Source organism: Alosa sapidissima, chromosome 7, assembly GCF_018492685.1.
Source record: "Alosa sapidissima isolate fAloSap1 chromosome 7, fAloSap1.pri, whole genome shotgun sequence".
Lineage (NCBI taxonomy): Eukaryota > Metazoa > Chordata > Actinopteri > Clupeiformes > Clupeidae > Alosa > Alosa sapidissima.
In genome coordinates, this window is record NC_055963.1 from 37,957,977 (window position 1) to 37,984,905 (window position 26,929).

General features: G+C 40.3%; 1 protein-coding gene across 4 annotated transcripts in view; it reads right to left on the minus strand.

Moving 5' to 3' along the window:
- Positions 1-14,331: 14,331 nt before the first annotated feature.
- znf341 (zinc finger protein 341) overlaps positions 14,332-26,929 on the minus strand; it is a 190,867-nt gene continuing 178,269 nt past the window's right edge. For all 4 annotated transcript variants that reach the window (XM_042098214.1, XM_042098213.1, XM_042098216.1 and 1 more), the window contains 2 exons: positions 23,511-23,581; positions 14,332-16,355 (listed from right to left, as the gene is read on the minus strand). In XM_042098214.1, the coding sequence (XP_041954148.1) occupies positions 15,880-16,355; positions 23,511-23,581 (547 nt within the window). In that variant the 3' untranslated portion in view covers positions 14,332-15,879. The remainder of the gene's footprint in view (positions 16,356-23,510; positions 23,582-26,929) is intronic.

Here is a 26,929-nt window from a genome sequence, read left to right on the forward strand (position 1 = left end):
AGCAGACACAAAGATGCCCAACAACAGGAATGTGGCAGTGCAGCGTGCCTTGAGCCTCAAAAGGAGGTTTGCTAAGGACGGTCTGTTCCACTCTCAATATACAGACTTCATGAGTGACATGATGACAAAGGGCTATGCTGAGAGAGTGCCCCCAGAGGATCTGGGGCGTAGTGATGCAAGGGTGTGGTACCTCCCACATCATCCACCCTCAAAAGAAGAAGCTGAGAGTCGTATTTGATTGTGCAGCAACTTTCCAGGGCACATCTTTAAAAGCCCAACTTCTTCAAGGCCCAGATTTAACTAGTTCATTGATTGGTGTCATCAGCAGGTTCCGAAAGGAGCTAATTGTTCTCATGGCAGACATCACAGCTATGTTTCATCAGGTCAAAGTACCAAGAACAGACTCTGATCTGTTACGTTTTCTGTGGTGGCCAGATGGACAACATGATCAAGACCTGGTGGAACATAGAATGGTCGTCCATCTGTTTGGAGCCACATCGTCACCTAGCTGTGCATCTTTTGCCCTCAGAAAGTGTGCTGAAGATAATCAAGACCTCTTCAGTCAGATGACCGTTGACACTGTCCTTAGCAACTTCTATGTTGATGACTGTTTGGCATCAGTTGACACCGAAGAAGAGGCTCTAACCCTCTATCAGGAGCTGTGCGAACTTTGCAAGAAGGGAGGATTTCAGCTCACAAAATGGATCAGCAACAGTCGCAAGGTGCTTGCTGCAATACCTCAAGAAGACAGATCTCTTAAAGTTAAAGATTTGGACTTGGACAATGAAAACTTACCAGTGGAACGAGCCCTGGGAGTTCAATGGTGCGTTCAGTCAGACTCCTTTAGGTTCAAGATAACGCTACGTGACAGGCCCCTGACAAGGAGAGGCATCTTATCTGTCGTTAGCTCCATTTACGATCCCTTGGGGTTCCTGTCACCAGTCGTGCTTGTTGCCAAAAGAATCCTGCAGAACCTGTGCAGAAGTCAGCTGGGCTGGGATGACTCTCTGCCAGTCACTACTGCTCAAGAATGGACTGCAAGGTTGGAGGAGCTGCAACAGCTGGATGACTTAAAGGTAGTCAGGTGCTTCAAGCCTCCTGGCTTCGGAGAAGTGGCATCCACCCAGCTTCACCATTTCGCAGATGCGAGTGAGGATGGATATGGAACGGTGACGTACCTGTTACAGCAGAACATCCATGGACAGGCTCACTGTGCCTTTGTAATGGGAAAGGCCCGTGTGGCACCGTTAAAACCCGTTACCATCCCACGCATGGAGCTTACTGCAGCAGTAGTGGCAAGCAGAATGGATAAGCTGTGGAGAAAGGAGTTAAGAATGCCTCTGCAAGAGTCTGTGTTCTGGAGTGACAGTACATCAGTACTTAAGTACATCAATAATAAGACGATTCAAAACCTTCGTAGCAAATCGTGTAGCAGAGATTCTCTCCACAACTGAATCCTCTCAATGGAGGTACGTGAACACTTCTAGCAATCCTGCAGACCTGGCCTCTAGGGGAACTAGGGTGAACACGTTCCTTAAGTCCGAAGTATGGTTGCTGGGACCAAGCTTTCTTATGGAACCTGAAGTTAAGTGGCCAGTAAACGTTGAACTCTCTGGCAGGCTCTCCTCAGAAGACCCTGAGGTCAAGACAGTCGTGTCTGATGTGTCAGTTGTGTGTGTGAATGCTGGCCGGGCTGAAGAACAGGCTGACTCGCTCATACGTTTCATTGGACACTTCTCGTCTTGGACCCGGCTGAAAAGGGCTGTCGGCTGGCTGTTTCAGTTCAGGAAATGGATGTTGGACTGTCGACAAAGGAGGAAAGAGCTGTTGGAAGAGCTCACTCGGTCTGGTGCAGGAGGCTGCAGCTAGAAAGGAGGCTGCAGGGGAAGATGCAAAGTGTGAAGGTGCAGGCTGTGGACAAAGGACCTCTGTCAATGGAGGAGTTTGCTGAGGCTGAAAGGGCAATCATCAGCTTTTGCCAACGCCAGAGGTTTCCAGAGGAGCTGGCATGCCTGCAGAATGGGGAAAGGGTGAAGAAAAGTAGTCACCTCTACAAGCTTGACCCCATCTTGGAAAATGGTGTACTGAGAGTAGGTGGTAGGCTTGATCGAGCAGCCATGCCAGATGAGGCGAAACATCCAGCTATACTGGCTAAGGACTTCCACCTTTCCACTCTCATCCTCAATCATGTGCACCAGGTCACAGGTCATGGTGGGCGAAACCACACACTGTCACAGTTGCGTCAGAAGTACTGGATTCCAGGCGCCTGTGTTGCCATAAGGAAGACTCTGTCAAAGTGTGTTGTCTGTCGTCGGCTGAATGCAGCACCAGCAAATCAGTACATGGCAGATCTTCCACATGACCGAGTTTCTCCTGATGAGCCACCTTTCACGACGGTAGGGGTAGACTGCTTCGGACCCTTTGAGATCAAACGAGGCCGAAGTATGATAAAGAAATATGGAGTGATCTTTACATGCCTGGCTATAAGAGCTGTACACTTAGAGATGCTATCATCTTTGGACACAGATTCCTTTGTCCATGCCCTCAGACGCTTCGTGGCAAGGCGAGGCCAAGTGCTGGAGCTACGGTCGGACAACAGAACGAACTTCGTTGGGGCCGAGCGAGAACTGAAAGAGGCAATAGGGAGATGGAATCATGTCCAGATCAGTGACTACCTCCTCCAGAAAGGCATGAAATGGACATTCAATCCTCCTGCTGGGTCTCATCATGGTGGAGTGTGGGAGCGGCTGATAAGGTCTGTGAGGAAAGCCTTGAACTCCGTCTTGCGAACACAGAGCCTTGATGAAGAGGGCCTCCACAGTCTTTTGTGAGGTCGAAGCCATCATTAACAGTCACCCCATTACTAAGGCATCAACTGATTTGAATGACCTGGAAGCATTAACGCCCAACCATCTCTTGCTGCTCAAATGCAAACCATCATTACCACCAGGGGTATTCCAGAAGGAAGACGTGTACGCCCATCGACGTTGGAGACAGGTTCAGTACATGTCCGACCTGTTCTGGAGGCGATGGTTGAAAGAATATTTACCTCTACTTCAGGAGCGACAGAAATGGCAGGCCATCAAACGGAACTTCATCCCTGGAGACCTAGTTATCATTGTGGATGACACTGCTCCACGCAATTCATGGCTCACTGGAAGAGTTGTGGAAGCAGATCCAGACAGAAACGGATATGTCCGCAGAGTTCGTGTCAAAACAAAAACTGGATTCTTGGAGAGACCCATCACTAAATTATGTCTTCTTCAGGAAGCAGAAGATTAATGAGCTGTATGCATGACTAATAAAGGGAGTAACATAACTGAAAAAAAAATGCATTAAAAGATTATTCTCAGGAGTTCTAGATCCAATAATAGTAACTATTAGTGTTTTTGTTGTCTCCTACATATTTGGTTGTTTGTAATTATGGCCTGAAGCATAATTAGGGGCCGGAATGTAGGAGCCATAAATGTTTTCTTTATATTTTGCTTTATGGGTATTGGTTTACTTTGATTTGTGTTTTTGTTTATTGGTTATTATAGGACATGGGTGTGGCGCTGGGCGTGTGTGGTGCGCAATTGAAGTCTTAATTAGTCCTACCTGACACCTGCGCTTGAGTTCAGTTTGGCGTGGGGTGAGCACGGGGGAAGGCTATTCTTTTGTGTACCGCACTTCGCACATCGCATGGACTCATTGAAAGGCCTTGTATCTGAACGTATTGCTCTGCCTTGCATACGAAAGACTATTGGAGTCTAAAAGGACTATTGGAGTCTGGATTGAGATGGAGAGCAATAAACTGAAGAAACGGGAGCAAGTGTGTGGACATTGGATTATTTAGTGCATGTAAGACAAATTGATTTCCCCCTGCTTAGCCCACCGCGGCTTCTGAACAAGTTAGTTAGTTGGATCTGGTAGCCGCAATAATGGTGTTCAGTTCATCATAATCTTTATGACATGTAATTTGCCGTCCGTCTCCCATCTTTTTGCCGTCCAGCATGGAGCCGTCACGTGACTTAAGTCACGTGTCTGCAAGGGGTGAATATTGTATCAAATTGTGATTAAACTTGATTTACACTCCTAAATGGCATCCTTACCTACCTACCTAACTGTTGTTTTGGGAAGTATTTATCATGCAAGCATCGTGCATCCATGCTGAGTAATGCAATGCAATGAAATCATAGTTTTCAATTTTGCATTAGTATGCATTGGGGGGGGGGGGGGGGGGGGGGCTGCTGCTTGATGTCGTGTTGGTAGTAAAAAAATATTGTGGAGGTAGTAAAAAAGGTAGTAAAAAGTAGTAAATTCAACTCTATGATTCCTGCATATACCCTGTCAATACTGTATACATTACAGCAGTACTACTGTAGTTTGCATTTAGGCTACAGTATCAGGCATAGGTACTGTGATTTCATATACAGTAGGTGTACTGTAGAGTGAAATACAGCAACTTGCTGGTTATTTGCTGCCAGCAAGTTGCTGTAAATTTTATGTTAAACTTTTTACAGTGTTTATTTAATTAAGAATTATTTACTTTTTATTAAATTCGTAGGCTGCAACAATTGTGCAAATGTGTACGAATGCTTCAGCCTCTCGCAAGCTCAAAAGAGGGCAGCAAGCGACTGAGCTTGAGAGCGACGTGAGACCCGTGGTGTAAATATTAACTTTCAGTGTTTTACGATGTCTTTGTAAATTAGGCTATACGTTTAATTAAAAAGTGTTTCTTGCGTGCGTTCATTCTCTCATTCCCTCTCCAAAATGTTCCTGTTCTAGGTGCATGCACCCAGCATCAGTGCGCGCGTCACATGAATCTCAGTTGAGACAATAGATTGACCATATTGTACAACTGCAAAGCCTTATCATAGGCATGTTACATTCATGACATGAAAAGTGGAACTTATAGAACGAAAATGACAAATTACGCAGTCGGCTAAACGTTTTAAACTTGCGCAAAACTGATGAACCCAGTGCGTCGCATAAATTAAAACACAAATTGAAGCAACAGGACCATTGGACAATCCTACCACAAAACCTTTCCATATGCATGCAACGTTTATGACATAAAAAGTGGAATATGAACGCATTTCATCACACCTGACAATTAAACAGAGCTGTGGCTGTTCGCGATTTGACTGATTCTTGAGTTTCAGCGCAGTGTTGACTTGCGTGTCTTTTTAAGATGGTGAGCGTAGGCCTAAACGAAGGAAAGCCCTCTAATCGGATGGGCAAGACTGACAAGTAGACGGGCCTAGACCCGTCCAGGCCCGCCCGTGGCTACGCGTAGGCCTATGTCAAACAGGTGCTTTCTCTTCGACCTCCACAAATTAAGCTACAGTTAATTCCTTAGCCGTTTGAATAAATTTGCGATTGACCTCGCGACTGACAACGTTGTGATAAATAGGCTATAATACTAACTTTGCAAAGTCAACTTGAATGCATCAAATATGAACAAAGTTGTGTAGGCTACACCATGCCAGTTGAAGTCTGCATGAAAAGTCAGGGCTTAAAATTCATTTTTCAAAATGGGGGGGAATTCCCCCCTTAGGTTATTCATGTAGGGGGGATTTACACAATTTGGGGGGGAGGGGGGGGGTCGATTCTGATACCAAGTCAAGAATTGCGATTTCAATACTTCGATACTTTTTTTAAAAAAGTGTTTGATTTTGGGGCCCCCACCACCCTGACGTCATCAGTAATATATACTGTAGTGGGATCATTCACAACAGTGGACATCCTAGATTCTGCTTGACTCTCTCCACACACACAAACACACACTGAAAATGATAGCTTATGTGATATGTTTCTATCATATATTTTTGAATTCATATAGAGTGTATTTATTTAATAATGCATTTAGCATTTTACTAGTAATTACTAGTAGCTAAACATATTTAGTAATTTGAATGCCTCATATTGACGTTTAACCTATAACACTTAGGCATATCTTTAATGTGGTGTGTAGGTCCAATTGAGTGCACATTGCTGATGAGTAGGTGTAATTGAGTGCCTGTCACTTTAAGAAAATACGTGAGAGTAATTCTATGGAGTAATTAGCCCCCCTTCAACCTGACGGTTTTAGGCTATAGTCGCTAGTGAATAAAAGTTGTGCATAGTGCGGTATGTGTATGCAAATTATTATGTTTTCTATGTCATTAGATACAATAAATGTTCAAAAAACTAACATGTCGAAGACAATCTTTCTGGGATCAAGTGTTGACGTGACCTGAGCTAGCTGGATCGTTACCAAGGAGCTCTTAACAGATGTAAAAGTTTGCCATGGTAGCGTAGCCTATTTGCGTAAACGCAAAGTGGTTCTCTCTCTCTCTCCCTCTCTCTCTCTCTCCGTGTGTGTGTGTGCGTCTGCATGAGGCTACAGTGGGCATCGCTTTCAAATGACCACTTCATTCGCGCATTACGCGGCGTGAAGCTGCGTGAAGCTTTAGTACCACTTTCAGCCACTGTGCGTCGCTCTGCCACTGTACATAGCTCTGCCTGCCGTCCCTTACATAATTGTTGCCGAGAGTAATGCCAGCCTACGAATTCAATAACAAAATAAATCATGCATAATTAAACATTACCTCGATTTAGGCTACTTGGGTATGGCTTAAGGCTTGACTACACGAAAATCAAAATCGAAATTTGCTGTCTATATTATTGTCAGTGTTGGGGTTAACGCAACTACGCAAATCAAAACAGTGGTGTGATAATTGAGCCAGTAGAGAAATAACTGTTCAGAATTAATCTGTAGCCTTGGGAAGGCTTCTGCAGAAAACAATGTTGTTGCCGATTTAATACTATCTGGCGACGTTTTTAACAGGCTACGCAATAGAGGCTTAGACAGCTATGACCCACGTTTTGGTTTCGTAAAATAATTTGCCCTACTTCTTGACTGCAATGTAGTCAATTGACTGCTTGACATGTCATTTTTATTTTTCTGTACAATAAACAATTACATCTGCTTTATGCCGCAGAATTACATTAATATTTGGCTGACTGCAGACGCGCCACTTCCCTCCCCATATTCCAAGATTAAGATAGTATGAAGTGCTTTTTGTATAGGCTACTATCATAAAAAAAATTGTTAAAACGAATAGCTATTTGCAATTTGACAAAACACTGGTCCTCATTTTGCGAATGCGAGGACGATATGAGCCTGTTGCATTTAGTTAGATGTCCGAGTCACGCATAATGTTTGAAAACCACTGGCTCGTAATCACAATAATTTAACACACGACAGTTGGATAACCTACTTCATCATGTCCCCATGCCTACATTTATGTGAGTAGCATAGAGATCGTTAAAAACAATAAAGTATGGCTCTCCGTTTGGGACATCGAAAACTTATATTTTTAATAGACTACCGTCGAAGATGCTGACTTGCAAAAGCCTCGGGATAACACGTTATCTCCACTATCATCAGTCATGCCCCTTGATCAAAGTGGGGAATGAAATAAAAGTTTGAGAACCACTGGCTTAACAAGTTACCCACAGTCCAGAACACAGAATCTGTTGCAATATTCTGATGATCGGCGATGATATCGGCAAATGTTTGTTTTCCAAAGTAAGAATTTCACTTCACCATGCATCTTCGACAATACCTGGCCTACCTGGTATCATTACAAACATTATTCTGTGTCCTAAAACTGGCATATTTATGGCATTGTGTCATGTAAGTTCGTTGCAAAATCTAGAGAAATGTGTGAGGTGGTCAGCGGGGGACAATTGAGACACACATTGGATTGTGTTATTACTTGAACATTCCACACTATCCACAGCTGTGGTAGGCGTGCGCTACACAAGGACGGAAGATGATGAATAACTGGGGCCGTAGGCTATTCACAAAGGCTTTTATCTTACTACTAGGAGTAGGCTACTGCTAAATCGCACTTAAAGATTTTAGATTGGAGTTTTCTCTTAAAAGTTATTCACAAAGCCTTTCAGAAAAACTCCTAAACTAGGAGTGAGTCTTCGTGGCTATGGATGACGTCATTACTCATGCACGAGCTTGACTGAAGTGACCACCTTGATTGGCTGACGATTGTAACGCGGGAATTCCAAACACCTCTCTTCCGATGATGACTGACAGGTGACAGGTCGGAGAATGCGTGCGCTACACAAGTAGTGCGAAGGACGGAAGATGATTAATAACTGAATAAAAAGGCCTAGCCTAAATGAATAAAGAGTAAGGCAAAACAAATAGCCTAGTAGCCTAATGAAACATAGGCCTATGGATTGATGCAGTAGCCTTTGCAACATTATTATTATAATTAATCTGTCACCATATGCCTAGGCTACGTTTGCAAAGAGGAGAACATTTTAATTTGATTCACAATGAAACGTTACATTTCATTTACATGTTAACAATGAGTAGTTTTGGTTGTTGTTGGTGGCGTTATTGCATCCCTTTTATGAATGCAAAATTGTTCCCTTGCGATTGGAAGCTCCTGTTGCGCATAGGCTATTTCAAAACATCGCAACGTAAAATGCCACAAAAAAGCTGTTTATGAATAGGTCTTAGTGAGTTAGGAGTCCTCTCGACTTAAGCTGTCCCAGACTTAGGTGCTACTTTTAGGTCTAAAATGCTTCGTGAATTACTTTTTGTGAAAATATTAGGAGTCCTAAAGTTAGGAGTGACACGCCCATTATTTTTAGGAGTTGCTCCAAAATTCGCCAGTTAGGAGCTACTTTTAGCCTTAAAATTCTTTGTGAATACGGCCCCTGAATAAAAAGGCCTAGCCTAAATGAATCAAGGCAAAACAAATAGCCTAGTAGCCCAATGAAACATACGGATTGATGTAGTATCTTTGTAACATTATAATTATTCTGTTACTATGCCTACGTTTGCAAAAGAGAACATTTTAATTTGATTCACAATAATGTTACATTTAATTTACACGTTGACAATGATTAGCCTAGTTTTGGTTGTTGTTGGCGGCGTTATTGCATGTTAGTTATGCCTACAATGCAAAATTGCTTCCTCGCGAGTGAATAGGTCTGTGAGTAAGGAGTCCTCTTGACTTCTTTTAAGCTGTCAGAGGTGGGAAGGTGTGATTTTTTGGGGGAAGGGCCGGATTAACTGGGCACAATTGTCTGATGGCCCCCCTTCCCCCCAGCCAACGTGAATCGGGTGGTTAGTTAATAGGCCTATCGTGAAGATTTTTCCTGCCATCTAAGGCACGAGCGCATCTGTGAGGCCAAGCCTCACCAAGTAGCTCGTTTGTTTACAACTAACATTCCATTTAATTAAACTGCTTTATAGGCTATGCCGAAATAGTTTTAACATTTTGAATATTAGTGTCGGGTGAATTGAAATGTTCTCAAAGTAGCCTTATGGCTGAAAGTTGCTTGGGACACCCCCCGTCAAGCAATATAACCATACAAACGCGCTTCCTGCACTCATTGTTTCAAAAGGAGTAATTTTGGCTTTGTCAGAACTGAAGAGCTGTGGACGGCACGGCACGGTATGCCCAATGAAAATAAATTAACGCAACGCAACACAACACAACACAGACCCCGCTTCTCTCGCGTCAGTCACTGACATGAACGAAACACAGAACCCGCTTCTCTCACGGCAGTCACTGACAGTAACCTAGAATAAATGCATGGGGAAAAACACTTCCCCATGACAAAGACATCGTAAAACACTGAAAGTTAATATTTTGTCACTAGCAACATTCATCTGTCCTTTGTCAAATGTATTATGTTCCAAGTACCCTATGCGTAATTCTGCTTCATAAAGTTGAACAAATACATTTGCTTATTTCACAGAAAAATATAAATAGCCAGTCTACAGTGCAGAGTTGGTAAGTTATGGTAGGCCAACTTGCAGTGAACATACAAAGAGGGGAAATTATTTCTCTTGCAGCTGAGTAGCCTCAGGTGCGCACGTACATAAGGCCGAACATGCAAGCGCCAATGAATCGTGCTCTCACGACAATCGCGCCGTTAAACTTAAATAGGTTAACATCACTCTAAGTTCGCTTTCAAGCAAGGAAAATGATGATTTGAAGACATCTGTTTCGTTGGAAGGGCAAGGGGTAGCAACAGGGCAACACAGAGACAGGCCCGATGGCAGGGCTGTTATGAGAGTATTAAAATATGGGATATTCTACGGGAAAACATTAAAACGGCAAGACAGCGGGGAAAGTTAAAATAAGTGATAAACACGGAAAAAGTTGGCATGCATTGTTTCGGTCCCCGTGCACAGGGATTATTTGTCATACTATTAAGCACATATGATTATTTGTGAAATTGTGTAAACAGGCGCAACACATTTGAAAAAGAAGGACTGTAGCTTGCAAGCTCACGGGAAAGATTGATTTAAGAACGTTATCACAAAGTGTGTGGCTGTGGCGCGGGCGGAAGACAATTGGCAGGGGAGGGTCATGTCTTTTTTAACAATTCTGTCGGAGGGTCATTGAACAATTTCTAGCAGGCAAGAGAGGGTCATGCAACTTCCAACTGAAGCACTCAAAATTCCTCCGGTGGCCCCTTCAATAAATAACGATCAGTCTCTAGATTGCTGCTAGGCTATATGTCTTGGTTCTGTTAACAACTCATTGTCAAACGCATAGCCTATCTCGCGGTTGCATCCATTACAAACAAACATGCAATGTGAACGTCTGGGATTGGGGAGAGCACTAAATGCTCTACTGAATAAGCACGAAGTCAAACCTTTAAATGAAAAACACTCTTTAATAATCCAAAAAAATAAACCGCTAATGAAGTAAACTTGTGACCATCAAAAATCGTTTATTGCTTGTAACTCCGTGATACCAGGACGTAACAGGAAGGCGTTTGGCTGAGCAATGGAGGTTAATATGCTCCATGTTTTGTCCAAATGATGACTGTCTATCATTGTTGCACTCGGAGAAAACCGGAATGTTTCATTCGTCCCCGTTTCAATCGTCCCGGTTGTACCTACTCAAAACGCAGATAGAACCTTATTATTCTAAGGTAGCGAAATAGCGTTCAGCATGATTCATGCCCAATTAATTCCCCCTGTTAAAGTTTTCGCCTTTGTAGTTTGGTTTCGTGATAGCCTATAAACGGCTTATGGCCAAATATGTGAAAACGTTAAAATACAGCAGGCGATAAACCCGGAAAAAGTTGACAGTGATTTTTTCATAATCACTTTGGAGGGTCATAGAAAAATGTATTGCTGGCAAGGGAGGGTCACGTCTTTTTGGACTAATGCTCCCAAAACTCCTCCGGTAGCCCCTTAAATAAATAACGAACAGTCCCTAATGAAGTAAACTTGTGACCATCAAAAATCGTTTATCACCTGTAACTCCGTGATAACAGGACGTAACAGGAAGGCATTTGGCTGAGCAACGGAGGTTAATACTCTATATTTTGTCCAAATGATGACTGTCTATCATCGTTGCACTCGGAGAAAACCAGAATGTTTAATTTGTCCTGCGTCTCTACGGCTGCAAACGGGATTCACTCGCAGTTAACCAAATATTTCTTTATTAGGGCAGGGCAGGGATATTTCTGGCTATTACATTATTTCTAAACCAGTCTGCTAAAGTCTGTAGTGAAGTCTGTGTAGGGTTTTCCAGGCTCCATTTCTTTTTACGAGACACCCTACTCACTTGAGCCATCTACCGGTTGTTTGGGTTGTTGCAGCGTCTCACTGGAAAAATACAAATTAAAGTCGCGTGATACCGCGTGATCTCACGCGCGGACCGCGAGTGAAGCTGGCCAAGTCGAAGCACTGCCCACTGTATGTTCAATTCAACTCGCCACTTAATGATTAGGCTATATTAACGTCATCAGACAGGCTGTAAAAGTGTATGCGGGAATTTCTCGCATTATGATGGCTAGAGTTGCGGGACTTGAACAAATTATCCGCAATCCCGCAGTGAAATTTAAGCCCTGAAAGTTATTGCACAAACCACCGTTTTGATTTGCTTAGGGGAGATGCAGGCTGAACCCGTTTGAGGGAGAGAGGTGCAGGGAGAGAATGCGTGCTCTACACTACGGATATCTCTATGAAATAATGTAGCCTATAGGCTATCAAGGCTAATCCATATTTTAAATAAGCAATCATGGAGACAATAAGTTAATAGGCTAGACAGATATTGTGAGTAGCCTAGACCTACTGCTGGAATGGACGATGGAGTTATTCAGTAACTGTAACGAATTACTGAAATTTAAATTTACCTTTAGACTACTTCGTTTCCCAATAAAGTTGAACGAAGCGAAATTACAGTAACGCATTATCTCAGACACTGGCTATAGGCCCATTGAACTTAGTTTTGGTGGATGATGGACAGATGTCAGTGCCCTAGCCTAATTTACCCTCGGAAATAATTTGACATTGTCTTTATACAATATATTTAACTGGTCTAGACATGGTGTGGTCTATTGGGTTTCTCGTAATTTCAACATACAGCTTTACAGAACAAAATATTGTTAACATTTTAGGATTCCCAAGGTAGCCAGCGTCTGTGACGACACCTGAGCTTACCAAAATGGCGCCCATAGAGTCATAGAACGTACTTCAACATATCCAATGTATTCTCCTGCCAGTAATCCATCTTGCTCTGTTCTAGAATCTTTGGTTCTGTCTGGCCTGCTAACTATCTACTATTTTTAAGTAGTTGGGTTTTATAACTGCAACTCAAAACAAAGGTGTCATGGATAATTGTCTAACAGAAACTCAACACGGTTAACAGGTGCAACACTAGGCCTACTCGCCATTTCTGCATCTTAAAATGAAACGATAGGCCTACTGGCGGAATAATTTGAGCAGTTCTAGAATATGACCATGGGAAAGACTACTTTACGACCATCTTTTAGCACGGATTGCAATCCTTATTGAAGCCGCCAGGGTTATGCGATAAATGAATGAGGAACGCGTGTTCCTCAGTGTTCACTGCAGTGTTCTTATTTTGTGACTGATCATAACTATGTTGGATGTACACAAGACACATTTAACGACTGCTATCAGCTCCTTTGTAACAAATCATACTTTCTAAGTTGCCTCAAAAATTACAGAAAGTGGTCCATTTTAATCAAACATTTCTTTATTGAATAATTGTATTTGTTTTAAAATCAAGGAACAACACAGAAGGCACATAGGCTATGGGTAAACAATAAATAATGTATCATTGTTATTATTATTATTACACAATAAATGTCCACTGCAGTTATCATAAGGACATACACACAGTTCATCATTCCAACTGTCTACTTCAATATCATTAATCTCCAGAAAGTTACAGATATTACAATATTTTTCAAAATGAGTAAAGCTTTTTTATATAATTTATCATATCTAAAGCAAAATAAAAAGCAATTTCTCTCAACCATTGGATAGCCTACTCATGAAACAACACAAGCCTTCATGAGTAGGCTATCCATTGTTTTCCAAACAGCAGATATTGAGCAAAGATCTTACATTTTTAGAGGTCACTAACTCATCTACAGTGTAAATATTCAAATATTTTAGGGTTAACACTTTGAATGCCACGCTGTTTTCGGAAGCTTTGGCCCGGAGTGCCAGCAATCTAGATCATTGTTGACGATTTTTGTAGAGCCACAGCGTATTCTATGTTATAGCTATACACACATACTATGGCTCGTTTGAAAGGTGAGACTTTAAGCCGTCAGTGGGAACAACCCGTTTATTTCTATATGCCTCTGTTCCTGAGAAATTCCAAGCTAAACCGTGGCAAAATCCCTGTTTTTTTTTTTTTTTAAAAATGGAGATATAGCGTTCAACTTTTTCATTTCCCCCTGAGAAGTGTTGCCTGTAAAGTTTCCAGGAAGTGACCTGGCGAGACTGCTACCTAGTGATAAACCCACAAAAATAAATGGCCTGGTTTTGACCTGACTTGCATGCGTCACTGATTCGACCCAAAATGGCAACCATCAAAGGCCGAGTTATGATAAAATGTCCAGATTGTGCGTTTTCAAGAGTTTTCTATCGTCATCTATTTCAGTTCTATTCATCATAGAGTTCCCAAAATCGCACATAAGGTGTGCTAGAGTGTATATTTTCGTAATTAAAAAAAAAGCTCAAAAAACGCAATATTAGGCCTACGTTTTGCCACTCCACGCATGGGAACAAAAAACAGAATATTGCGTTCTTGGCACTCAAAGTGTTAAGAGGCACATCTTTACTAATGATCTGACTGGGCATATTCAGCACTTTCTTCTAAAACGTGTTGGGAACAAACATGGCTTCATTTTACAGTACAGTTTCATGTTACCTAATCAGAAAATGGTCATGTTTAACTGTTAGTAATGTTGCAGAACATACCCTGTAAACGTTTGTATTGATTGCATGGGAAAATAAATTATTTTAAAAATGATATGACAAAACAAACCCATAGAAACAAAGATGTTTTTATTTTACAGTAGTTTCTGCATCTGCTTTCTGCTTTTCATCAACGCACCTGCGAGTGTGAAAGGCTCACACAGCATGATTGTCTAATGGAATAATGAGAATTGTGCTGACCTAAACAACAAAACAACCAAAAACATAAACATCATACACTTAAAGTGAACTATTTAATATAAAATTGACCAAACATATAACCAGTTTTGTTTGAACAACAGACAGTGTAATTTGAATATTGTGGAAAAGTTTTTTTCCCATAATTTATTTCAAAAACTGAAACTTTCATAGTCCATTCCGGATTCAATGCGCATAAAGTGAAATAATCCAGGATCTCAATATTACAATGAACAATTTATAATGAGATATTGGTTTCCTGAGCCTTTAAAGGAGAATTCCATTTTTAACATACAGTAGAACCCTGCTTGAGGTCAGTGAGTACTGTCAGTAAGAAAAAAAATGAAAAGAATCTGTACTACCTAATGCGAGTAAGCCTGCTAGCGGCCAGTGCAGCCAAGTGGCTACAAAGCTATGGGGGCCACTTAAACTGTGCCTTTATGCCTGTAAACAGACTCAAAATGTCATTACATGTGCTGTGTAACATAAACAGAGTCCTTACATGACAACACTAAGCATTTTCAACTAATTGTGAAGAAACAGTATAAATCCCTATGGCTTAAAATCCATACCAAAGTCGAACTCATACCTACAGTAGACCAAAACGTGAAGTTTGTTTCCAATGATGATTGGGCATTCCAATGGTTATATATTGACTATGTAACAACATGGAAATGGTCCAAATGAGAGCTGCAGTTGGCGCAGCACTAATGTTACTGAATGGAGGATGGAGGCCCAAAGATGACTTTAGGATAAATTAATAAATGCAGAAATAAATTATGGTTTATAAATAAATAAATGGATCTATAGTTTTGTCTACAAAGAACATGGAATAATGAAAGCACCAACTGTGAAAGTAGTGCAGTCTGTGCAACAAAGACTCTGGACTGCAATACTGTACCAAATGTTTTGCAGTGATACCATCTCTTTCTACAGTGCAAAAAATAAAATCTAACCAAGTGTTATTCTTGTATATCTTACTGTATATTAAGATCAAACAATCTATTTGGGATTGTTTTCAGTATGAAGAGACTTACCTAGCATTCTGTTAAAAGATCATTTTGACCTAATTTAGTAAGACTTTTTTGCTTAACGCACTGCCAGACAAATTTGCTTGTTTTCAGGATGAGACGTCTTGAAATCCAACGTCCAACTCTTCTTAAATTAAGTCAAATTATTATAGATTTGATCTTGATCTTGAATTATAGATTTGATCTTGATATACGACTAATAACACTTGGTTAGATTTGATTAGATAAGCAGTTTTTTGCAGCATGTGACATAACATGCTATGTAAACTGAGTTTATATGATCAAAACTATATAAAAATGCAAAATAGACTGACATGGTCCTTTCCATAAATTGCAAACTGTGACACTGGTATGTCACATTGTATGAGTATGGATATCCAAAAAATTTCAATCAACACTCTCTGTAAATATAGGTGTCAACAATAGTGATCCCGTTCCCACTTCACACATATGTTCCTCTGTACATTCTGTATGTTCCTTACCCTTGTTTTTCTTCCCTGTGCTTTTGACTGGCATGGTTCTGATGATGCTGTGAGCATCTTTACTGTCGAAGATTTCTTGTAGTTTTTTGTGTTGTCTGTGATCTTCTGTCACTAAATTCACCATCTCAGTTTGACCTTCAGTCTTCCAACTTGGGACCAACGTCCTTTTGTTGAGACTCCTGTCTTTAAGTTTTTCATCTGAATTATTTTTAGTCAGAAAAGGGCAATTGTGGTCACTGAAGTACTTCTGTCTTGTAAATCCTTTATTGCATGTAGAGCAACGGAAGCGGTAATTGTCATTGTGTGAACATTGGTGCTCAATCAGGTGGGCTCGGCGGCTGAAGGACTTCTGACAGAAATTACATTTAAAGGGCTTAATCCCTAGAAAAGATGAGATATTTGAATAAACACCAAGGAACCTGAAGCTGTGAAATGACACTAGACTTTACAATAACATTACAATTCATTTTTGATTCTGGTACCTTAAGATGGAATTGCATATCTTTTTCCACCATTATCAGAAGAAACCATTGCTTCAAAAAATGTATGGTAGAATAATCTACTAATAATTAGTATCAATACTACCACTAATAGGAATAATAATAATAATAATAATAATAATAATAATAATAATAATAAGAGAAGCGATGTGACTAAGCATATCAGCTGGGTGTAGTCATCCTGACTCCTGAGAATGTAATTGACCTGTCACTAGGCCCCGCCCCCCATTGTTACCGTGTGAAAACTCGGACAAACAAACCAGACTTGAATAGAAATACATTGTGGACAATGGCAGCTGACAGTATATGAAAGCAGGCTTTGAGGACGTTTTGGTCGATAAAAGTATTTACTTTCCTCCAGAAGCTATCAAAAGGGACTTAATTATGCTATGGAGGGGTGTTTTCAAAACTTTTTTACAAGGTGACAAGCAGTTGTGGCGAGTAGCCATGCAAATCACCTGCAAAAACCACCGACGTTAATGCTAGCTAGCTAGCTAGTGGAAGATTGATACAAAGATATGTTAGGTTACGTTAATATTTGATGTAGTAAGAATATAGTAGTTGGTTAATGAGCATTTTCATCTTGGGATTCAACAGGGAACATGTGCCCACGTTGTTGGCTTAGTAGCCTACATAATGTCGAGCTGTTGCAAACGCGAGAGACTTTCTGTAGGCTACTGTTAAAGCCCCCCTGTGTAACGTTTTCAGTTGTTTGTTAACTAAATCAACATTTACCATTCATAAATGTGGCCTCATTCATGTTTAATTATGACCACCACCAATTCGAAGCATACCTATTGGCTTAGAAATCCTCATTTAAATCTACATAGCACAGGGGCGACTAGCCATGTACATGCGCCATGTTAAAATACCGGTGGCCAGCAAGGGACATAACATGCGAATACAGCTCAGTCTTTGGCGTCTGGATGCATAGAAAAACATTAGCTTGGATTCATCTGCAGAATTTCCCTACATTTAGCAATGTAAGTTACGAGCCCATTTTCTACAAGTCATATCTTCCTAACAGTCCGACATTGACATTGTATTTTCCAACGAAATAAATAAAGAGAAATAACTTTGTTCATGATCTGTCACCAACTCACTTGATCTCTAGTTTCTAGACCCAGAGACAGTTGACAACCTAACCTAACATAGTTATGCTAGGACTAATAGACCACAAAGTTGCTGAACGGGTTATTTCAGTTTAGTTTGCAACAATATAGTTTAACCAAAGTCCTTAGCTGCAGTAGCCTACTACCTAGCCGTTCCCATTCACTTTCCGTTTACTGTGCTAACGATAGCTAGCTAGCTCGGTCCGAAAGAGTTGCATTGGCATTGCACACAAGCAATGCCAATAAAATAGTACACAAAATGTTATGAATATGTTGTTATTGCTTATTCAAGCGTAACTCTCGCCAAAATGCATCCTAGGGTGTTTTTGTCAATGTACCCGAGTCAAACGTGAATGGGAGTCGTATAGCCTACTATTTTGATGTGTCAAAATCGCTATTTTAAAACACTAAGAAGGCTCAACACAACGTGAAACTTTAATCGAAGTATCATCAGTGTCTCTACACATGAACTTGAGCATTGAGAACATTGTTAGTGTACACATAGTTTACTAAAAAAAAAGGTTTTGGACAACTCACTCCTTGACTGATGGCAGCGAGCATGTTCAAAACCTTTCTTTTAGTGAACACTGTGTACACGAACAATGTTCTCAATGCTCGAGTTCATGTGTAGAGACACTGATGATACTTCGATCGAAGTTTCATGCTGTGTCGAGCCTTCTTAGTGTTTTAAAAATAGCGATTTTGACGCGATCATGTATCAAAAAATAGTTCCCATTCAAAACTCCACAACACGGACAAGCTTGAAAGTGGCGCTTCAGACATAATTATGCTTTTAAACGAAAGTTTGACTCGTGTACATTCACAAAACACCCTAGGGTGCATTTTGCCGAGAGTTACGCTTTCAGAGAGAAGTTTATGCTTCAACGTGCTAGGACTCCAGAACTAGTGTCAGTTTTGATGTGTGGGACATTCCAGAATTAGAGGACATTTTGGCTTTTACACTTCTTAAATAAATATTTTCTATTTTATCATTTTATGTTCAATATTTAAGAAATATAGGTCATAAACTACTAAATTATATGATTTGTCAAGCTCAGGCATCAACGGTACTTTTCCACCTCATGTTTTATTTGCTGTGTACATGTAGTTACGCAACCCTGTTACAAATACAAAATAGCCTGAAAAAGGTATATTTTTAAATATTTTTCAGTAAATCCTTTTTCATTCAATAAAGGAAGTCATTTTACACTGAATAGTAATATGATTTCAGGTAAGACTGTTAATATACATTATATATGTTAATTCAACTAACTATCAAAGGCTTAATTATCTTCAATTTGAACAGTGACATACAGTTTTTTAATAATTCCAGTATCTACTCTCAAATATATGATCAAATACATTGTGCATATAATCATTAAAGCTGTTTTAAGGACTATAGATTTAATGTTTTGTGTGATAGCAAAATTACTTACCATTATTTATCCTTATTTTAATAAAAATGTTTTTGTAACAGGGTTGCAAATTAAGTCATAACATTTTTGCAACATTATACCCAGGACCACAATTTTTTTTTTATCAAACTGATGTTTTAATTTTCCATAAAATACTCAACAACAACATTAAACTTATTTAAGTGGTATAAACAACCATAACCACCAAGTTGTTTTTTGAAACATTTAAAACATATTTTCAATTACATAAATCAGAATCAGAAAAATCAGAATTCATTTTCATGAATGGCCAGAACATCCCATACCTCCCTTACAATGGCCTTGTGGCGTGAGGTAACATCCCTAGGTGGAGGAATAAGGCGTAGAACATCCACAAAGGGATACCAATGAACATCCTCCCTTGATGGCCAGAGATAACGGTTTCTTCCCACCCTGCGCATGCATTTTACTCTGCAATGGGTCTCATTCAGTTCCCGAATAATCCCTGGGTATTTTAAGTGCTCATACACCAGCGCACACCATTTCCCGAGAACATCTGGGCTGTGCCATTGGATTTCCTCTGGTGTGTGTGTTGGGCCTTGTGTGTGGTGTGTGATATCAAAGGTGAAGATCTGGGTCTCCTGGCACCCACAATGAACATTGCCAGTGGCAGAACAAATGCAGCTTATATCCCGGCAAAGAAGCTTACCAGGAGAAGGAACAATCACCTGGTGGATCCTCATGGTGGATGGTACTGGTGGAATACCAGCTGGCATTTCTCTGACTGCATCTTCCACAGCCTCTTCTGGAATGTAAAACATTCTGACCTTTGACTCTCCCTGGCTCAGAGCTTGGAAAAGGGACAATGCTGTGGGAATGTCAGCTCCCTGACTGACAAGCCTGTCGGCCCTCCGCTTCAGTGCGCCCCCCACACCATCTGGGGCACCCTTGCCATGGCTAGCCTCAAAATAGTTCCAGGTCCCCATCCTGAATCCTATCTTGAATATTTCTGTTGAGAACAGAAAAAAATTCCCACGCTGCTTGTACTGAGTACAGGGACCATCACCTGAAGAAATGAATTACAGAGACACTTGGCCATCTCTCTCTGATAAGGCTCAGCGCTGGCTCCAGGTGTTTCCATATGGCAGGAGGCCGGATGGTGAAACAGTGCAGAAGGATAAAGGAGAGGCCTCCCCACCTATGTAGCAAACTCCAGTGTGGAGCACAGCCTGCTGATGAGATGCACCCCAGTGTACTGCTTGCACTTCCGTGTTGTGCTTGCAGCTGTAATTCTCTGCAAAATCGACATGAACAATGCATTCACCTGGTGGGAGGTTAGTCTTCAGGGCTCTTGCAAAGGTAAATTGCTGTCGAATGTTGAACGTATGACGTTTGAACTTCAGCAATGAAGCATTTAACTTTCCCACTAGCTCTTCTTGTGTGCACTGGAAATCTTTTTTCAGGGTTACCTTGGATGTGGTCCCAGGGTCATTCCTATGCTCCTGATCTATTGTAACCCACTGGAGGTAGGAGACAGAGGCAGTAAGGATGTAGTGTTTTGTGAGTGGATAGTTCTTATCGTGGCATTCCTCACACTCCCCATACATGCATAATTTCCTGGTGGTGTCACAGGCCAGGCTCCGTAAGGCTTTCAATGTCTGATGTGTCAATGACATGGAGCTGGTGAAGCTTTTTTGCCATGAATCCTAAATTTTCATGCTGTTTGCACATGCAAGTTTCCCTGTCGGCCAAAGTAGGACTGACAACCCAGTAGGGGCGAAGTGAGCAGAAAAGTGAATAGGAGAGACAGAGCTGTGTATGGTCTGCCAGGAACTTCAAGTGAAGGTTTTTCATGGTGTCCTCTAGCAGTCTCTTCTGCATTTTTTTCTTCCCCCTAGTCACTGTTTGTTTTTTTCCTGTTGTGATTCTGCTCACATCATCACGCTCAAAGAATGACCTCACAGCTGACCTTATTATGACTCCAACACCTCTAGGCCTTTTCCTTTCATAGCGGCAGACATTTTCACTTGACAGATTCTGTCCATCTCTTCCTTGAAAAACCAAAGGCCTCCTGCGCCACTTTCTGAAGTTTGTACCTCTTCAGTATTTTGCTTGTCACTATTCTTGAAATGACTTGCCTGTCTCTCTGGCTCTTGGATTGGCTGTATTTGTTGTGGACTTCATCTGCCACCACTGTATGGAACAGCAGAGTTCTCCTCATGTTTTCAGCAGAAAGATTACGGACCAACTTGTTCTCTTTTGATCTCGGAGATGGGTTGGCATCTGCTAGTCGTTTGAGGCGCTTCTTGTACTTGTCTACCCGCTGTTCAGCTTTTTTCAACTTGTTTTCAAGTTTCGCCAGGTCATTGGTAAGCTTCTTTTTATTGGCTCTCCTTACTTTCCTTCCAAGTTCACCTTGCCTGAAAGGATTATATAAACAACACAGGTATTATAACTCAATGTATCCACCTCCACTCAAACACAAATACTCACAAAATAATGTGAGTTTCAATTCAATTCAGTATAAATTACTTTGATTATGATTGATGTGAAGTATGACACTTGTGTTTCATAGACCCTGTGTCTATGCCTATTTCACTGCAATTCTTTCCTTCATTATCTATATGACCTCACTATATGCTTGCACTAAATTGCATCCTAACTTCTCCTCTGACCTTGATGTCCCTGATGGAGAACTGACTGTAGAATCAGGGCTGACTGGAGAGGAGTTTAATCTCTGAGATGCTTTACTCCTCTCATGAGCCTCTCTCCACTTCTTCCTCTGGGCACGCTGCGCTTTCGAACTGCGGTCTTTTTGCCCTGTCTTCTTCCCTGTTTCTTTGTCTTTCTGCCACTTTATTCTCTCTTTTATTAGGTACTCCTGTCTCCTGTTCTCATCAGCATCACGTCTGGCACGGTAGCACCACTGCTTCTCAGCAGCACTCAGAAGAGGACCAAAAATCTGTAGAAATCCGTTAGAAATTCTCATATTAGACCTATCTATTGCAAATAATCACAAATATTTAACCAAAATTTGTTTATTTTCAGCTGTAATTGAATCTCAACATGTATTGTGGCACACTATGCTACAATGACGCTGTACTAACAGAAGAAATATTTATTTATTTAAAATAAATATTTAATTTATTTAAAATATGTAAATAATGTTTAATTATACAAATAAATTCATTTTTATAATTTAAATCAACATCTTTAATCATACATATATCATAGTTAACAAAAAATACCCTGATAACTATCATAATAACCATGTTACTTTAATTAGAGTAACAGGGTTGTGAGTAACAGGGTTGCGAATTAATGGTAATATAGCATTTAGCTTATGAACAGAAGCTAGCTGTGAAATTTAGCTATTTTACCAAGGTCAAGGACTAATGTGGTTATACAAATACGGAAAAAAAAAATGTGAAATTATTCAACATTAATCTTAAAACATGAGTAACAGGGTTGCATGGTTAAGCTTTACATACTCAATTATCCCAGAAAAGTTTGAAAATATATTAAAATTGCAAGAGGACACTCACCTTTGGTCTACCCATGTTTTTTGAAAATGGTTGGATGATGTCATTTCCTGTTTGTGACAATATTTTAACCCTTCATCAGCCAGGCAAAAATGGTATTGGTAACAGGGTTGCGTACACATTCGGGGACACAACTTCATGGCACAATAAATAATATTCAAAATATGTTATAATCAAAGAAATTCTTTTTTACATATACAATAGATTCATATCCACAAAACACTGTAAAATATAATATATTAAAGACTTATTTAAGCTGTTCAATTTGGTTTAAAAGTTGGTCATCAGGAGCCGGGGACAGGATAAAAACCCCATTTTAAGGAGTATTCCAGAACTAATCAGTATTTTAAATCATGTAAAGGAACCACTTTTTCCCAGCAGATTATTATGTTTTGCTTTATGACAGTTTCACTTGCAGGTTATGTGAATACTTTTGTTATTTTGGACTTGAGTATTTGAAATATCAGGGAGGGGACACCAAATGTCCTCTAATTCTGGAATGTCCCGTGTGACGGCTCCCGTAGTTCTAAACGAGGCAGCGCTTGAGAGGTTGGTTGCTATATAACTCCTAACCACTAGATGGGAGAATTTCTTACACAGGGGGGCTTTAATGAAAATATACCCCGTTTTCTAGCCTCTCGGGGTACCGGCTATCAGTATTACACGTCCCCCATGCAAAACGTTTGACCATGGTTATCCGTTGGGGTTTTTTGAGTTAATAAACTCCATAAATAACCATTAATTTGCCATTTTATGCCTGCTCCCTGTTGTTTCCTATGGAGTTGTCCGAGCTGATGTCCGAGTCCTGTTGAGGCTGGACTGTCATTGGCTCATCAGCGTTCTAAGGATAGTCACTGGAAGTTAATTAGTCATTCCATGCTGAATTACATTACATTGGAATCTTTCAAAGATTCTGATTCTATATGTGACATTCTGAATTCTGGGCCAGTCTGTGGGCAATAAAATGTCATTGGCAGTGTTTCTTTACCAGAGTGAGACAATATATGAGCCTTCAGCTTGTCGGCTCTATTGAACTCTTTACTGCAGCCAACATGATTCCTGGCAGGGAACAAGATGAAAACAGGTTAAGCTCATTACAGGTTAATTCCTACCACAGCAAATCTGAATATAAAAGAAGGCAAGTACGTGTTACAATAATAAATCATTTCAATATCCACAATATACTCAACGTCCAAAATTATATCTAATGATGAGCAGCTGTCAGTAATTGGCAACAACTTAGATGTCAAGAGCTGTGCAGTCAACCTCAACAGAGATGGATCGAAGAGTAAGTATAAGAGTAAAAAAACAAAGAGATGCCAATGATATTACAACATGCATACGCTACCAGAGAATGTCTAATAGGAAGAGAATTGGCACTGTCTGGTTACTTCCGGTTTCTGGACTGGTTGCAGTTCCTCCTCAGATTCCACTTAAGGGCGCTCGCAGGCGAGTGCAGAATGCATCGAGGTCTATGGAGCTTTACCCCTCAATATCCACTTTTCTCTTGATATAATTTTTTGAGTAGTAATTTGAATGTTGCATTCGCTAGGAGAGGCAAAGACAATACACACTGTTGATTGTTATATTTTTTTAAGTCACGTAAGTCTTCTAAAAAGCCTTTCAAATATGTCAATGACGTCATTCATTAGCACAATGCTAGCGTGATATGGGCAACAACGACCCAAACTGTAAGAAATGAAAAGGACATAAGTACTCGTTCATTCAACTTTAGATCTAAAATCTATATTGAACCTGCATAAACTACAATAAAATCTACGATTCTTCCACGACAAGCAGGTGAAAGAGATACATTTAACCGTCTAGCTCCATAGACCCCCATTCAACCTGCACTCGCCCGCGATCACCCCCAGTGGAATTCTAATGGAACTGCAACCAATGTCGATACAATGAGGCTTAATAGGAAGTGCCAAGGCTCTCCGTAGACGGGCTCTGACGCTACCAGTCAGAAGTTTGGACACACCAACTCTCAAATTTATGTTTTTTTTCCTTTATCTTTATTTATCTGAGTAGGTGGCTATTATTATGAGATAGCCCACATGGATTCATTTTGTAAGCAAACTAAAAGTCTAAATAAAGCTACATTTTCAATATTTTTTACAATTCTTCAAGGTACAAACCTTTTGCTCAGTCTCTCAACCAACTTTATATAGCAGCTGGAATGGATTTCCAACAGCCTTGATGGATTTCACTGATTTTATTGAATAGAATGAAGTTGGCTTTAATAATATCAATTATCGGCAAAGTTGTCATAGAGGTAAACAGTGAAGAATATGAAATGTGGCGCATGGAAATAATATATTTCTAGAGATCTTTGTCTTCTGTCATACTTTGGATGTTGTAGGTATTGTTGTACAATGTAATAACAAAATGAATAAAATAAAAAAAACTATGAATAAGTGTGTGTGTGTGTGTCCAAACTTTTGACTCTTAGTGTACATAAAATGTCTGAATGTGTGCTTGTGTGTCTGACAGGGAAACAGAAATAGAGATTAGACCAACAAAGCATTACATCAAGGATAGCCTATGGATACATTATCTATGAATCACCTGAAGAGCATTAATAAGGACCTGCTATCTGACTTCACTATTTCCCACTTGCCTTTTCCTGAAATCATTTGAATGCTCTTCTGTCTTCTCCCTCCTATTCTGACATGATATAAACTGCATGTTTCTTTCTCTCTAGTTTTGGCTGTTGAATTGTTAAAAGTCCATTGGTGTTATTTGATAACCTCCTTCCATCATATGGAGATATAGCTTATGATGTGAGCCAAAATAGTATAATTTCTCACATTTTTGCTTTTGCAAAACTGCACAGATTGCGGTTGCAATGCGGTTGCAATGTGATCAATTGTGCAATGATGTCAATAAAGAATTTCAATCAATCACCTATTTTAGGAATGTTACCAGGATACAACCAATGATAATTTTTGATACGCTGTTGGGTGGCTATTTATTTTTTGATTTTTTGATGGCTTGTGAGTGGTTAGATACTTATGAACCCTGCCAGAAATCCACTCATATTCCTGCGCCTCGTCCATTATATGATATGCGGACACCTTGGTATCCTTAGTAATTCCACTCTGAGAAATATAAAGCGTGGAGTGTGAACCTGTGAACTGGTTGAAAAGTGTGTGTCTCATGCCCAATGCGTGAGACTTGAGAATCCTGCTAATTAACTAGTGAGCAGTTTTGCCTTGACTAGTTATCATTTAAGCTGTACACTGAAGACACTGACTGATCCCTAGCCCTGCCCATCGTACGCAAATAAGGGACTGTTCGTTTTTTATTTAAGGGGCTACCGGAAGAGTTTTGGGACCTTTAATCAAAATAGACTTGACCCTCCTTCACCAGCAATAAATTATTCCATGACCCTCCAAAATAATTGGGAAAAGAGGCATGACCCTCCACAAAATTTTATTTATGCCTTCTGTACTGGTTTGTCTTTGGCAAAGATATTCAGATAACCACTGTTTTTTTATTTTTCAATCATGACATACATGACTTAACCTCTGCTTTCTCATCTTACACATCACACTTCACCAAGATGGTGGCCATTTCAGTAGATTTACTCACTAACATTGTTGTGGAAACACAATAAGCATGCCAACTACATGCACACTTCCTGCATTACTTCAAATACTAAGTTACTCCTCTATTCACATGAAATGAAACAATAAAACATTGAGAACATTCAACAAAGCACACTGGGTAATAACAAATTCAACACATGAACTGGTTGCTATGGACTCGTCACTAGGCTTCCTCAGTAATCATTGTGTATTTTAGCATATAGGTAAAGCTGCCAAAGCTGAACATTATCCAAAACTCCATTTCTCAGAGAGTGTCAATTTGGGAGCTTGCTTTTTGGAAATTCTGACTGCTAAACAAACCATTTTAACACAGTTTTTAGAGGAACAGAAATAGCAACAGAGAAAGCAGCACCTGTCTACTGTCTGACGAGAACATTGTGAACATTGTCTATCACGTCACTGATTGACACTACCCCACATGGAGATATATAGCACGTTAAAGGTGCCCTGCCACACAAAACCGTTTTTACTTTTTTAAAAAATATGTTAGGTCCATGTGTTTTTATGTTATGTTGTGAATGTGATAATGAACTGCTACCTCCTCTGTCAGCTCTAGCAACTGAAAATAAATAAGCGGAGAAATTAGGCCAATTACAAAAGCTGCGCAGTTTGATATGTAATTGAATGAGGTCATTACTATTCATGAGCTCGCCCAGTTGAGACCACGTCCACAGAATTCGTCTAGCTCAGTGACAGTTTTCGTATGCAAGGATGGCTTAATGTCAACGGGCTTGTGCACTATGCACGAATAGAACTTCAACAATGCATTTTGCCCAAGAACCAAGAGTTGAGG